The sequence below is a fragment of the Leucoraja erinacea genome, chromosome 21 (genome assembly GCF_028641065.1).
Source record: "Leucoraja erinacea ecotype New England chromosome 21, Leri_hhj_1, whole genome shotgun sequence".
Lineage (NCBI taxonomy): Eukaryota > Metazoa > Chordata > Chondrichthyes > Rajiformes > Rajidae > Leucoraja > Leucoraja erinaceus.
This window is the reverse complement of record NC_073397.1, coordinates 20,671,798-20,687,099: the sequence shown is the minus strand read 5'-3', so window position 1 is coordinate 20,687,099 and position 15,302 is coordinate 20,671,798. Positions and strand designations below refer to the sequence as shown.

General features: G+C 41.3%; 1 protein-coding gene across 3 annotated transcripts in view; it reads right to left on the bottom strand.

The window, feature by feature from the left end:
* The window catches only part of LOC129707364 (proto-oncogene tyrosine-protein kinase Src-like), a 133,261-nt gene that overhangs the window by 50,718 nt on the left and 67,241 nt on the right, over positions 1-15,302 (bottom strand). For 2 of the 3 annotated variants that reach the window (XM_055652347.1, XM_055652345.1), the window contains exons 2-3: positions 14,680-14,949; positions 6,938-7,037 (exon numbers count right to left, since the gene is read on the bottom strand). In XM_055652347.1, coding sequence (XP_055508322.1) covers positions 6,938-7,037; positions 14,680-14,941 — 362 coding nt within the window. In that variant the 5' untranslated portion in view covers positions 14,942-14,949. Of the gene's footprint in view, positions 1-6,937; positions 7,038-14,679; positions 14,953-15,302 lie in introns of all 3 variants that reach the window. The other variant, XM_055652346.1, reaches the window with a different exon arrangement.

The window sequence follows — 15,302 nt, the reverse complement described above, 5'->3', positions numbered from 1 at the left end:
ATTTCGGGAAACGTCAGTACTGGAGATTAATTTCCACCTAGTTTTATCGCCAGTTTAAAGGAAACTGTGCTCAACACATCTCTGGATTTTTATTTTGTCTGCTGAGTGTTTGAATCTGTGCGAGCTGAACTTGTTAGACACCACTTTCCGAAGTTTCCTTCAAGATCCAATCTGTCATCTTGTAACTCTTTCAGAGATCTCAGGCAAAACCTATGGTCATTCTTTTAAAAGCGAGTTTAATCTATATGGCTGATTTAGCATGTCCCAGACAACAGAATACAATCAACACCAGAATATAGAATAACATAAAATGTACTTTTTTTTCCCCCATCTAAAAATTTAGTGATTATGAGTTGGAAGATAATGGATTGAACTAAAAGTCAAGCACTCTTACGCTCTCCACATCCTCCCCATTTACACTTATACTCAATGCAACACAAGCTGGATTAATCGTAAAATAATTTTTCCTCAATAATGAGAGAAAATGCTGGAAATATTCAGTAGGTCAAGCAGCATCTGTGGAAAGATAGTTAACAAAGTATCTTCCACAGAATGTTTCAAATTCTGCCCATGCTCTTGAGCGTTTCCACATTTAGTTTTTTATTTTTATTTTGTGGTATCTACAATCTACAATCTTTGTATTCTCATAAAAAATGTTTTTCCTTTACAATCCAAATAGTTGTATTACTTAAAGTAGGCACTCTAAACTGTGTAAAACTGACTGGTAAACATAGATAAATAAATATCATTGAAAGAAGAGATTGGATGATCATTCATAAGACTAATTTCTCTTCCCAACTCAGGTATCATGGACTGTTTTCTGTTGAAGGCCAAGTAGGGGCTGTGAAACTTGTCAAAGGCAGCAGGAAAAATTAAACTGACTCATCAGTAGCTGTATAGGCAGGTGGCCCAGGATTACTTTGCCCAGCACACACTCTGCTTAACATGCAAGATCTATAAACTGTGAGTGTATTTGGAACAAAAGGAACATTTTCCACTTTAAAAAAAAAATAATTCAAGGGATGAGTTTTGCAGGCTGAGCCAGCATTTCATTGCCTGTCTCGTGTTGCCCTTGAGAAGATGATGATAGGCTACCTTCATAAACTGCTGCCGTCTTGAGCTGTGGATTCCTGGCATCTGACCTGCTGTTGTAGCCATATTATATATGTGGCTACATCAGTTCAGCTTCTGGTCCATGATAAGCCCAGAATATTGACAGTGGGGTAATGGTAATGGTATTACCATTGAATGACAGAAGGATTTTCTCTTGTTGGATATCATTATTGCCTAGCATTCATGCGGCATGAATATTATAGGTCAACTATGAGCCCAGGCCTGGCATTGTCCACGATTTGTTGTATTTCAATGTGGACAGCTTCAATATCCGAGGAATCATGAATGGTTCTGAATATTGAGCAATCACCAACAAACATTCTTACTTCTAACATTACGACTGAAGGAAGGTCGCTGGAAAAACTGTTATAGATGGTTGGGCCTGGGATACTACTCTGAGAACCTCCTGTAGAGATGTCCTGAGACTGACACCCCTACCACCTACTCTACACATTGTGTCTGTTCACACTGACACAAATACTTTCCTAACTCCCCACGGTTGCTGATGTGGCACTGTGGCCAAAGTCACCTTGAGCTAACTAGTTCAGTTTATTTTAATGTCACATGTAGCGGAAAGACTATATATGATCACAATCGAGTCGTCCACAGTGTAGATACACGGAATAACATTTAGTGCAAGATTAAGACCAGTAAAGTCTGATTAAAGATAGTTCGAGGGTGTACAATGAGGTAGATGGTAGCTCAGGACCGCTCTCTAGTTGGTGATAGGATAATTAAGTTGCCTGATAACAGCTGGGCAGAATTGTTTCTGAATCTGGAGGTATGCGTTTTCATACTTCTGTGCCTCTTGTCTGATGGAAGAGAGAAGAGGGAGTGACTGAGCTGAGACTCGAACTTGATTATGTTGGTGGTCTTTCCGAGGCAGCGTGAAGTGTAGGTAGAATCAATGAAAGGGAGGTTGGTTTGTGTGATGGTCTGATTGGCGGCATCAACAATTCTTTGTAATTTCTTGCGGTCTTGGATGGAGCTGTTCCCAAACTATGCTGTGATGCATCCCAATAAAATGCTTTCTACGGCCATCTGTAGAAGTTGACGGGAGTGGTTGTGGACTTGCCGACCCCCCAAAGCCTTCAAAGGAAGTAGAGGCATTGGTGTCATTTCTTGATCATTTCTTCCATATAGCTGGACCAGGACAAGTTGCTGGTGATACTTACTCATTGGAACATGAAACTTTCAAGCATTTATAACTTTGCCACTGTTGATGTATACCCAGGTATGTGCACGCTTCACTTCCTGACATCGATCACTCTCTCCTTTGTCCTGCTGACATTGAGTGAAAGGTTGTTGTCTTTATATCAGGTGACGAATTTCTCAATCTCCCTCCTGTACTTCATCTCGTCATTATTTGATATCCGGCCCATTTCAGTGGTGTAATTTGTGAATTTGTAAACGGAGTTGTATTTGCACTTGGTTGCACTGTTGTGGGTGTATATGGAGTAGAGAAGGGGGCTGAGAACGCATCCTTGCAGAGCACCACCAGAGGGGATGATTTGTCACATATCCTCACTGATTGTGGTCTGTTGGTCAAGAAGTCGAGGATACAGTTGCAGAGATGAGTGCTGACTCCAAGTTCCATGAATTTTGAGATGAGTTTGGATGGGATAATGGTATTAAAAGCAGAGCTGCAGTCTGTGAATAGTCTGGACGCTAGTCATTAAGGCATGCGATCTTGATTTTCTTCAGAACTGGGATGATAATGGTCTTCTTGAAGCAGGTGGGCACCTCAGAATGGAATAGGGAGAGATTAAAGATGTCCGTGAATACTCCTGCTAGATTGTCCGCATAGTTTCCAAGGACGCGGCCAGGGACTCCGTCTAGGAAAGTTGATTTCCACGGGTTCAAACTCAGGAAGGACAATCTAACCTCTGCAACTGAAGAGGCACATTGGTGGTGTCTGTTGGACATGTATCATTGCTCTGTTGGCCTTCTGCTCAAAGTGAGCATAGAATGCATTGTTAACCAAGTCGGGCAGCATTATTACCAGTCTGTTGCCTGACTTTGCTTTGCAATCAGTTACAGTAGTATTCAGACCTTGTCACATTCTGCGGGTGTCCAAATGATTATACTGGGACTCAAATATGTCCCGGTATTGTCTCAACATTCTTGATAGCTTTGTGAAGATCATGGAGAGCTTTGTTGTGCTGCTCGGAATTGTTTGACTTGTGTGCAGTGGACTTGGCCTTCACCTATGAATGCATCTCATAGTTCACACTCTACACACTTGCTGATGAAGTCAGTCGCGGCAGTTCTCAATCTCCCTCCTGTACTTCAGCAGCCAACTCATTCAGGTTGGCTGCTGAATCCATGAATATGGACCAGTCCACTGACTCTAAGGATGTCACCGGTGTCCGCCGACCAGCATTGAAGAATTCTCTGTAGCAGATCCTCCTGCTTCAGTTTTTGTTTGTAGGCAGGGAGTAGAAGCACAGCTAGGTGATCAGCTTACCCGAAATGTGGCCGAGGAACAGAGCAGTAGGCGTTTTTATTGTTGGGTAGCAGTGGTCGCGGGAGTTCTAGCCTCTGGTGGAACAAGAGACGTGCTGATAATACTTTGGCAGCACGCTCCTGAGGTTAGCTTGATTGAGGTCTCCGGGTACAATGACCAAGGCTTCAGAGTGTTTTTTCTCAAGGCTATTGATAGCAGATTACAGTTCATTCAGAGTCTGAATCGGTGCAGGATAGGATCTTTGTTTAGACTATTCATTGTTAACTAAGGCAGAGACAGACCTCAACTATAGATTCAAGTATTCTTTCTAGTCTGCCACCTTCAGCTTGGCTTAATCAGTACTGGTTTCAGCCCGGAGTCAAAGCTTTGTGGGCTCAAGCTCCATCGCAGGGCCTGAGCACATTATCATCCAGTGCAGGATTGTAGAATCTGTGTCCATGTTCTCCAGAGATGCAGCCTGGCCTGCTGAGTTACTTTGTGCCTTTTTATTTCAACGTACCAAAGAGATGGGATAATCAGGAGCAGTGACAGCCTGATAAACCTTAAAGCACTATTTGAAAGAGAAAGTATTTCAGCCCACTACTAGCAAAACAAACTACATGATGAAGAAACGTGGAACAACAGATACAGTAAAGGCATAAAGTGCTGGAGTAACTCAGCGAGTCAGGCAGCATTTCTGGAGAACACAGATAGGTGACGTTTTGGGTCGGGACCCTTTCATAGACTGATTGTAGGTGGGGTGGTTTAGTAAACGTGGTTTCCCCCTGCAGTCATAGATGGATCCCTCACCCACATCTCCTCTGTGGGGTGGAAGATTGCAACCTCCATGTGGTCCGCCCTGTTGCGACTAATGCAATCAACTCGACGTGTACAAACAGAAGATCAAATAGAACATTGTCCAACAACTTTAGGCTGTGCATGCCACACAAAGGGAGAAGAAGATCTCCTTTGTGTCCCGTAGTTCTACTGTTGTTCCTTCTCACCCCAGATGGAACAGGGATAGAGTTCCCCTGGTGCTCACCTTCCACTCCACCAGCCTCCACATCCAACACATCATCCTCTGACATTTCCATCACCACCAATGTCACATCTTCTCACCACCAGTCACGTCTTCCCATCTCCATCCCTTTTCGACCTCTGCAGAGACCTCTTCCTCCTTCTTGGTTCACTCATCCCTGCCCACCCAAACTACCTCCCTCCCCAGGTTATTTCCCTTGCAACTGCAGAAGATGTAATGCTTGTCCCTTTACCTCCTCCCTCACCTCAATCCAGGGACCCCAGCAGTCCTTCCAGGTAAGACAGAAGTTCACATCAACCTCCTCCTCTAACCTCATCTACTGCATCCGGTGTTCCCGATGTGGCCTCCTGTGCATTGATGAAACCAAGCATAGACTTAGCGACCATTTTTCCAAACACTTGTGCTCAGTCCATCAAGGCCTACTGGCTCTCTCAGTTGCTAACCATTTAACCTCCTTCCACTCACATTCCCATATTCATTCTGTCCCGAGCCTCTTCTATTACCAGAGAAAGGCTACATGCAAACTAGAGGAACGACACCTAATATTTTGTTGGATTGCTCACAAACCAATGGTACAAACATTGAATTCTGCAATTTTGGGTAACTACAATCACCCCCCTCCCCCACTTTGTCCCCCTCCCTCTCTCCCTTGTGCCCCATCTTCACGTAACATTTTCTCCCCTCCACCTTCCCCCTTGCCCCTCCCCTTCCACCTGCATTCCTTACTCCTGCTGCACAAGTCGCAACTCTTCAATCCTTTTGTCTCATACCTCATCCGACCCCTCCTCTCTTCCAGCTTTCTTCCCCCACATAATTAGTCAAAGGAAGGCTCCCGATCTAAAACAACACCCATCCATGTTCTCCAGAAATGCTGCCTGAGTCGTTTCGTCACTCCAGCGCTTTGTGTCTACTTTGTAAATCAGCATCTGCAGTTCCCTGGAGTTGCTTAGTAGGTCAGGCAAGAAAGGTCCGGACCTATCCATGTTTCCAGAGATGCTGCCTAGGCCGCTGAGTTACTCTACTTTGTGTCCTTTTTTAGAATAACTGGTGATTTATTTAACTGCTGGTCAAGAGATTTACTTGCCATTTGAAACATTTTCCCAGTGACTGTACCGATAAGTGCAAATTTGAATTTTGTTTGGCCTATAATGTACAATGCCAATTAAACCACCATGTCTTGAGAATAGCTAATATGGCTAAAAACAAAGGAGAAATGTAAATAATGCTACAGTGTTTCGCATGTGATCCTGCCACAGAAAAGAAAAGACTAGGTTTGTATTCACTGGAGTTTAGAAGGATGAGGGGGCATCTGATAGAAACATATAAAATTATAAAGGGACTGGACAAGCTAGATGCAGGAAAATTATTTCCCAATGTTGGTCGAGTCCAGAACCAGGGGCCACAGTCTTAGAATAAAGGGGAGGCCATTTAAGACTGAGGTGAGAAAAAACTTTTTCACCCAGAGAGTTGGGAATTTGTGGAATTCCCTGCCACAGAGGGGCAGTGGGGGCCAAATCACTGGATGGATTTAAGAGAGAGTTAGATAGAGTTCAAGGGGCTAGTGGAATCAAGGGATATGGGGAGAAGGCAGGCACGGGTTATTGATTGGGGACGATCAGCCATGATCACAATGAATGGCGGTGCTGGCTCGAAGGGCCGAATGGCCTCCTCCGGCACCTATTTTCTATGTTACAGTATCAACAGAATGAGTGAAACAACTGAGAAAGGCCCAAGGGGTTAAAAAAAAAACAGGGAGAACTCTCAGATTAACTGAAACATTAAAGCTTTAATTGTTGAAATGTGCACAATAATTGCAAGGTTAGCAGTCACTGGGAACAATTCCGTAGATGGCGAGTGAAAGAAATGTTCAGAACAAAGTGTTCCACAATGAAATAATTCAAGGACGAAAACTGCATCAAAGCTGTTTAGCTATTTTATGTGTATTTGACAATATCCAAGATTAACTGAGAGGAGGGTGAATTAAGCTGTTAACAACTTTTCATCAGGCATGTGTAGTTTGAGTAGGTTTGGCAAAAAGCCCACAATGACTGAGCAGCTGAAGAATCACAAAACACAAGCCACCTCAACCGTGCAAACATTTAATATTTTTTTCAAATTTAGGATTTGATTAACCAGTTTGAAAAATCAACCCTAAATAGTTGTGTTGGCCCAGAAGATATGAACACAGTTAGCTGAAACTCCGCAATGAAATGTAAAAACTCATCTCGAGCAGCAGAAAGTGGGAATAATTATAGAACTGGCAAGAAACATCCTATATGCTGTGTATATGATGTGGGGTCTCAATGAATACCAGTGAGATACACCAACATAGTGCTTACGTGTTGTTAACAATCTGCAATCGCTCCCCCTTCTTAAAGGAAAGGTCACTCGCTGTCCTGGAATCATAATCATACAATGCCACAAATGTGGTTACTCCACCTAGAACGAAAGAAAAGGAAAAATACAATCAAATCACCGATTTTGCAAAAACCCTTTAAAACTATCATTATTAATTAATTCCTGGTTTTGAAAAATGTTTTGGCACCGTTATATTTAAGCTTCCTTTATTCCATCTAACTCCAGAAATTGGCAGAATTTTCTATCTTGCAGATGAAAAGTAACGAGACATAAAATATGATCATGTTTTGTTAATGATGCAGAAAGCAGCTTGCAGTCACAAAAGGGCACAGTGGCTTTGAAACATATTTTGCCTGACAGTGCGTGGGGAGTGTAGGAAGGGGCGGTGGCAGAAGCACAAGAAGTCTCTATACCCAAGGAAACATCTTCCTTCGAGATGATTTGGCGAATTTACCAAATTGATTCATGAGGAGAGGATTTTCATATTAGGGACAATTATCAGTATTTGCGTCAAATACCTTTTCTCAGAGTTCTGCCGCGAGTCATTCAGCTGAGGTAAAACCAGGACTCAACTGCAGCATAAACCAACATTTCAGGATGTAGTTGATCTGGAGAGGGTGCAGAAGAGATTTATTAGGATGTTACTTGGTATGGAGTGTCTCACTTTTGAGGAGAGACTGGATAAACTGGGTTGGCTCTCCTCAGAATGGAGGAGGCTGAGGGGAGACCTGACCTGACTGAGGTGTACAAAATTATGAAGGTTATAGACTTGATGGACAGAAATAAAATTCTCCCCACAGCAGAGGTAGCAAAATGATAGGAGATTGTTTTAAGGCAAAGATTACAGGTTTCAGGAGGACATAAACAATTTCTTCTCCTCCATAGTGGTTAGCATTTGGAATGCACTTTCTAGAAATGTGGCAAATATTCCCACAACATTTTAAAAAGTATGTAGATCAGCACGTGAATCGAGGAAAGATGGAAAACCTTGTGTCTAACGGTGTCAGGGCAACAACCTATTTAAGATATCTAGAAAGGTTAAAAAGATAAATCTAACAGGTGTAGGATAGGAAAGGAAAGTAGACTCACTACAAGTATAAAATTGACTTTATTACTGCCTTACCTTGCCAATGGACAATTGAGCAGGAGGGATTTTTAAAAAAAAAGTTTGGGTATATTGGTAATATTTTGTTATGGATAGAAATTCTAACGTGTCCATTGTTTAAATTCACAAAATAAATGCTTCTTCTGAAACGGTGGAAATGAGCTTATTGTGACCAGTTCTGTGAAATATTAATGTCGTCGGATAACACCAGGATAATAACCATTTTGAATTCTAACAGCAGCTTGCATATGGGTCTCATGCCTGCTCTCCAGAATGAGAAAAAAGCATTCTCGCAACTTCAGAAATAAATCTCTTCAGGACGCTACCAGCTCTTGTTAATTAGTTAACCAGTTATCCAGTTAATTAACACCACGCCAACAGAATCACAGATAATTTCTGAAAATAAAATCTTGCCAGCAGAACATAATTATAAAAAAAATAAGTAGCAAATTTCTTGAATCATTGAGTGGCCTCTAGTAAGCTAGTTCTGCCACAGGCCATTAAGGTGCAGGTCTCGTACAGACCATCAGTCGAAAGCAGAGTGCAATGGATTGTTTTTTGGTGTTGATAATTGCAGTCTGGAGAATTCATTTTCATCTTAACTAAGTCTCCCCAACGGTCTTGAAGGTCACGCAAATGATTAGTGGCACCATTTCATTAACGGCACCGCAAAGCAACTTTGCAAAGACATCATGTTTGCACAAGCTGTGGTTTCTTGTGGCTGCATCACCCTTCAGCTTTATATGAAGTGTGAATATAAAAGGGAAATCGGTGAATGATGAGACTGGCCTATCTCCTTAATCGAAAAGATTTAAAGGTGGAGAGAAATCAAGGTGAGGATAGGATGAGTTAAGAGGTAAATGCTGTGCAGAGAGGAAAATAAATAGTAAAAGCAGATTAAGGGAGAGAAAATTTATTCAAAGCAAAGTCATATATTAATATTAAATATTATTTTTTCAGAAATTTTGAAAAATGAATTAGCAGCCACAGGAATGAGATTCCATCGTTTCAACTGCTGAAGACAGGAGAATAGTCTCATCTTTATGATGTATGACTCCTTTAATTGATTTAAACTATCGTGGGAACAGGAAATCAAAACTTCCAGAATCCAGTTTAGATTCTAGCTTTGTGTGTCAGGAATAGTGGTGAGCAGTGAATTTGAGATGCCTCCATGATGTGTCCTAGAAATAGATCATTTTAGGAGTACGTAAGAGAGAGGGTTGCTTGTGTAAAGTGAATGACTACACAAGTAGTCATATGTAGATGCACCATAAAAAGCATTCAAATACATTGAGACTTGACATCCCAAATGGTCTGCCTAAGACCATAAGAATTTGCAGAGTTGGCAATGCAGCCCAGTCCACTACATTAAGCAGCTTCTCTCCACCATCCACCACTAAACCTCACTCTGCCTCGGGAAAGCAGCCAACATAATCAAGGACCACTCACATTCTGGTTATTCTCTCCTTTTTCAACTCCCATTGTGCAGCTCAAGAGCTCCAAAGCATGTACGACTAACTTCAAGAGCAGCTTCTTCCCTGCTCATGAGCGGACCTCTCATACGCAAAGCGGAATTTCCCATATTTTCATCTCCCTTTTGGCGGCACCTACACTTTTTTGTACCTGCACCTTCTCTAGAGCTTCTACACTATATTCTGTGCACTGATTCCTTTCTTCTTAGCACTACCTGATGTACTCGTGTATGGTATAAACAATAGACAATAAACAATAGGTGCAGGAGTAGGCCATTCGGCCCTTTGAGCCAGCACCGCCATTCAATGTGATCATGGCTGATCATCCCCAATCAGTACCCCATTCCTGCCTTCTCCCCATATCCCCTGACTCCGCTGTCTTTAAGAGCCCTGTATGTGCCTGGATAGCACGCAAAACAGAATCTCAGTACACATGACAATAATAAACCAATGCTAACACCACTGGGATAGAGAGAGAAAGACTTGAGGCCATTAGGAAAAGAGGAAAAAAATTCTCTCCAAAGTCTGATGCTAGGGACAATTATATGCAGGCGTACTTATAGTGATACGAACGAAGTTCATAGGAATCCAGTTATGAGTCTTCAGTCTTCAGCCGAAGAAAACAAACAACGCTATTTACTGCACCCATTTTGTCATAGTGAGCTCCACTCGAATGGTTTTAGCTGGTGCTGTTGGCCATCTGACACATGCCAACATTACTCCAGGGATCAAAATGGTTCACTGGATGATTGACCATGTGGCATATCCTCGCTGTTTGGAAGAGATGAATTTTTTCACTCACTTTTTCCAGGATCACACATCACTCCATGAATGTAGTTTGCTTCCATCTTTGGCTCAGATACAAGAATGTAATCAGAGGTCGTTCTGCACAGGCTTGACCAGTACATGGATTAAACCATGGCATGAATGCTGCCCCATTAACCAGTAGCATGTTTCCCTCCTGTCATTGTGAATCTCAAAGCCTGACAATTCTTCCTTCCCATTTTTGATTAAGTTTCTATCACAAGCATTTGTACAGCTCATTGCACAACCTTAGAGCATCCCAGAGAGCTTCAAAACCAATTAAGTACTTTTAAAATATAGCCTCAGTAGGAAACTTAGAGAGTGCTATTATCATTGCTGTGGAGTTCATAATGATACTCCATTTGTCAACATCTCCCGCTATCTTTGGAACTAGATCATGCTGATAATATTTAGTGGTTTAACACCACTTCTAAATTGCAAAATGGATATAGAGTAAACAATGTGTAATTTGCTGCATTTTTCACTCTGATTGCTTTTGGGAAATTAAACATATGAGTAATGGGTCTGTACGGGAGAAATAGCCACTCTTAAAAGTAGGCTAGATTAATGGGGAAATGTTAACATATCATTAATGTGCAAAAATTGGATTTTTGCTTGTTCCCACACTTTTAGCTTCTTGGTATGAATGTGGGCATATGCAAATAGCTAATTTATTTGGGGAAACAGCTTTAATGTGGTATCCTTAAGCAATTAAGGTTGAAGTTATGAGTCTTCAGTTATGAGCCGAAGAAAATAAACAACGCTAGTTACTGCATCCAATTTGTCCTTCTGGAGATCAACTTTTAACCAAAGTGTAGGAAAGAATAAACTCCAAAATTTTATCAAATTGCCATACAGAGATAGTGTGCAACTCTAATTGTAGATAGCCATAGAAGCACTTAACAAGTCCGAAGCAGCATTCAGATATGCATTTTATGCCTCTGAACAGCAACCCACTTCTGCCCCATTCTTGTGTACAGAACTCTCGGGTGCAAATTTGGGAACTTTAGAGTACACAAGTACAAAGCAATTGGTTTTCCAAATAGATTCTACCATTAAGTGTACATTAGCAAAGGACTATTCTGAATATTTTGCTTAATTGTAAAAATGCCTTACTTTCTCTTGTGTGAAGACTTGTGCTTTTATGTGCATTGAGGTGAGCAATATTAGCAAATAATGGCTATCAAGCAGTTCTTGGTGATGACTTGCATATAGACTAATGCTTTCTGGACTCTCCCTCAATGATGCGCTTTAATCGATGTTCAAAAAAATCCTTCACTCTGCCGAAGGAGTAGCCCCCTATTTTGCACTGACCACCTTTTCCAAAATGAATCTAAATATGGAAAGGAACATCAGTCTAGGAAGTTCATAAACAATTGAAGCCCAGTTCCATCTTTATTGGAGTAATGGAATAATATTCAGTTGTGTAAGCAGCCCAGTGCCCGGAATGGCAGAGATGCTGGGTAAGGGATTTGGATAAAGGAGTGAATAGGAAAGGTGATGAGACAATGAATCTCAAGGTTGCAGGCTCCATCCCAACAGGGGTCAGTTGAGGAAGGATTGTGAGCTTGAACAAAGGAGAATTCCCTGCCCTTCTTTAAATAGGACCATTTCCTTTCATCTGAAACGGGGACTCCCTTCAAGGTCACATCCAAAAGGCAGCTTCTCCGACTCCCACAGTATTCCATTGAAGTCCAGATGATGTGTACAAGTCCACTGCGAGGTTTGAATCACTTGATTCTCAGTCAGTCATGAAAAATGATAGCCTGGTTAATTTGGTATCAAATTAAGACAGTTTTCCTTTTGATATTTTTACAATCTTAACTGACAGGCTTTGGAATCCAGGCGATGAGGGAATACTTTAATCTAATTATCTAATCCCAGCCTAAAATATTTTACAGTAAATAATTTCTAAAAAAACATACCAACACTACACACAAGACAGGCATCCCTTTCTTCTAAAATATTAAATTATATTGCTAGCGAAGGAGATTGTATATTGATCACTCCACATTTGTGCCATCAACCATTCAAAGGAGAACCACTTCATATAAAAAATAATTTGATTGCCAGGAGATTCTACCACAAATTTCATTTGAAGCTATAAGTAATAGGGGAATTATTTCTCATCTTTTGTTGCTCATTATTTCTGCATAGTGGATCATTTAAATGAAGATAATCTGTAGTGCCTGTTCAGTTGGACTTAAACTTGTGCAATTCAAATTGAATTAATACTACAGGGATATTTAACTGAATTACAATAGGCAACACACACACCCTGATCAGTCTGAAGAAGGGTCTCGACCCAAAACGTCACCTATTCCTTTGCTCCAAAGATGCTGCAACACGTACTGAATTTCTCCAGTATTTTTGTCTACCTTCGATTTTTCCAGCATCTTACTTAAACAGTTAACACATAACGGTAGTTTACAAAATGGATGAATGAGAGAAAGTAGTGATAAGCACAAATTATTTAATGCGACACACTGAATATAGCATGAACTTAAAAATAATCTGAAAAGGCGAATCTGTATGTTGTTTAACCAGTGATAGAATATTTTCTTTTCTATCTTTCTTCAAAGTTCAAATGAGAAAAAGGGTTGGATAAAATAAAGAGAAGAAATTACTTCCATTGTTGTGAGGGCCGTGAACAAGGGATGGATCATCTAAAACAAAAGTGCATGGAGATTTCTTCTCTCAGAAGGGAGTGGCTCTCTGGAACGCTCTGCTCTTGGTGATGTTGGAGGTCAGGTCATTAGAAATATTTAAGGTGGAGATGGCAAAAATATTTCGAAGGTTGGGGAATTGAGGGCAGAAAACATATTGCTGGAGGGACTCAGCAGATCAGGCAGCATCCGTGGAGGGAAATGAACAGATTGTGTTTTGGGTCGGACCCATCTATCACTTGTGTGGGAAGGAACTGCAGATGCTGGTTTAAACCGAAGATAGACACAAAATGCTGGAGTAACTCAGCAGGACAGGCAGCAACTCTGGAGAGTCAGAAGCGTCTCGACCCGAAGTGTCACCCATTCCTTTTCTCCAGAAATGCTACCTGTCCCGCTGAGTTACTCCAGCATTTTGTGCCCATCTATCTCTTGCCAGCTCTTGCCCCACCTCTTTCTATCTCCCCTCTATTCCAGTCTTGAAAATGCTCGGCAATGGAGTCTCCGCATAATAACTTTCGTTGAAAGGGTAAATACTTCAAAAGGAAATTTTAAAATGAACTCGCAAGGCAGTGGGACCATTGTGTCAGGTTTCAGACAGGGCAAGAAAATGCCATTTTCTCAAACTTCTTTGCTCAGGAAAAATGTTCCTCATATGTCAGATAGCATGGAAGATAAGAGGGGGAGAGGGGGGGGGGGGGGGGGGAAGGGAGGGAGATGAAGGGAGGGATATAGGGGGGGGAAGGGAGGGAGATGGGAAGGGAGGGAGATGGGGAGGGGGGGAAAGGGAGACGTGGAGAGAAAGAAAGAAACAAGGGGAACAAGAAACAGAACAAAAAACACAACTGGGAGGAGAAAGAGGGAACCAATCTGGAAAAGAGTTGATAACACAAAACATGAATCATTAAGGGGGTGGAAAGAAGTGCAAGTAGGAGAGCAAGCTTGGGAGGGTGGTGGTGACAGTGGGAGGGAAAATGAAAGGTCCGGATGAGGCATAGGTGGGAGAGAAAGTGGAGGGAGAGAATGTGGGAGGAGAGGAATAGAATAAAGGAGAAAAAAGAAAGAAACTGGGAAAGGGAGAGAGAGTTATCAAGAAAGAAACCAAACCTAGCTGGAAGACAGAAAGGGAGATAAGGAAAATACAAACTTGGAAGGCAGAAAAATAACTGCTGAAAAAAACAGTGGAAATAAACAGGCACACTTGGAGGCAGACACGTAATCAGGAGTGAATGAACACATATGGCACTATAGTGAATAACACAGGCCAATGTGTTTTGAAGTAGATTTGGTGCTTCTGAGAGTTTTGTCTTATTCCTTGAAACTGTGATAGTGATGGGGTATTAAAATTTACAATTTGAAATTTGTTTGGTGTTATAACGCTCCACATTATAAAAATCCATACAACTGTATGAAAATTTTGACTACAAGTTATTTCTGTTGTAGTGTATAAATGGCTTTTCTCATTGTGGGTAATACAGCGAGAAATATTTTGTTCAAACATTTCTTACCCTTTGTGCTTAAATTAAAAAAAAAAATAATCCCCAGCCTCCCCAGATGCTGCTTGACCCCCTGAGTTCCCTCAGTCCTTATCTTTGGCTCAATGTATTCAAATTAATTTATAACTAGTCAAAAATTCTTTCTTCCTTGGTCACTGGCACCACTCTGTTTCTCGCACTAACCTGCCAGTTGGCCCGTTCGTTGTGACGGAGAAGATGCGTTGGAAGAAATAACTCCTCCGAATAGTGTTAATTCCGTGGTCCCTCCAAATGGTGCAATGCTGGAGTTGTTCTCATCCGGACCCAAAGTTTTAGCTGGGGTTGAGTGGGATTCTTGTGGTCCCTCAAGACCATAACGTAGATTTTGCGTACTGGACAAAATGCTGCTGTCTCCACCTTTTGTTTTCTGAGACGGGTCTTTCAGCTTGCTTTTGCTACTGCCCATTATTAAACCTGCTGAACAAAAACTATAATTAATAATTGTCATAATTGGTTTCCTTCGATCAATAATTCACAGATTAATTCAATTTCCTTTGCTGCTATTTTTAACATCAGCATTTTTGAAAATAATAAAAATAGCAAAATAGATGTAAACTTAAAATTTCCCACAGCAATAATTAATCTGTAGTTTCACATGCCAGTGCATCAGGAAATTGAATTATTCTGCAATGTCTTTCATCAAATGATATAAAGTAACAGCAGTTCATTTTTATTGAGCATTTACCACAGTAAAACAAACCAAAATGTTATATGAATGCATAGTCCGAGGAGTATATGTCCGAGTGGTCACATTACTGGAGTAACAG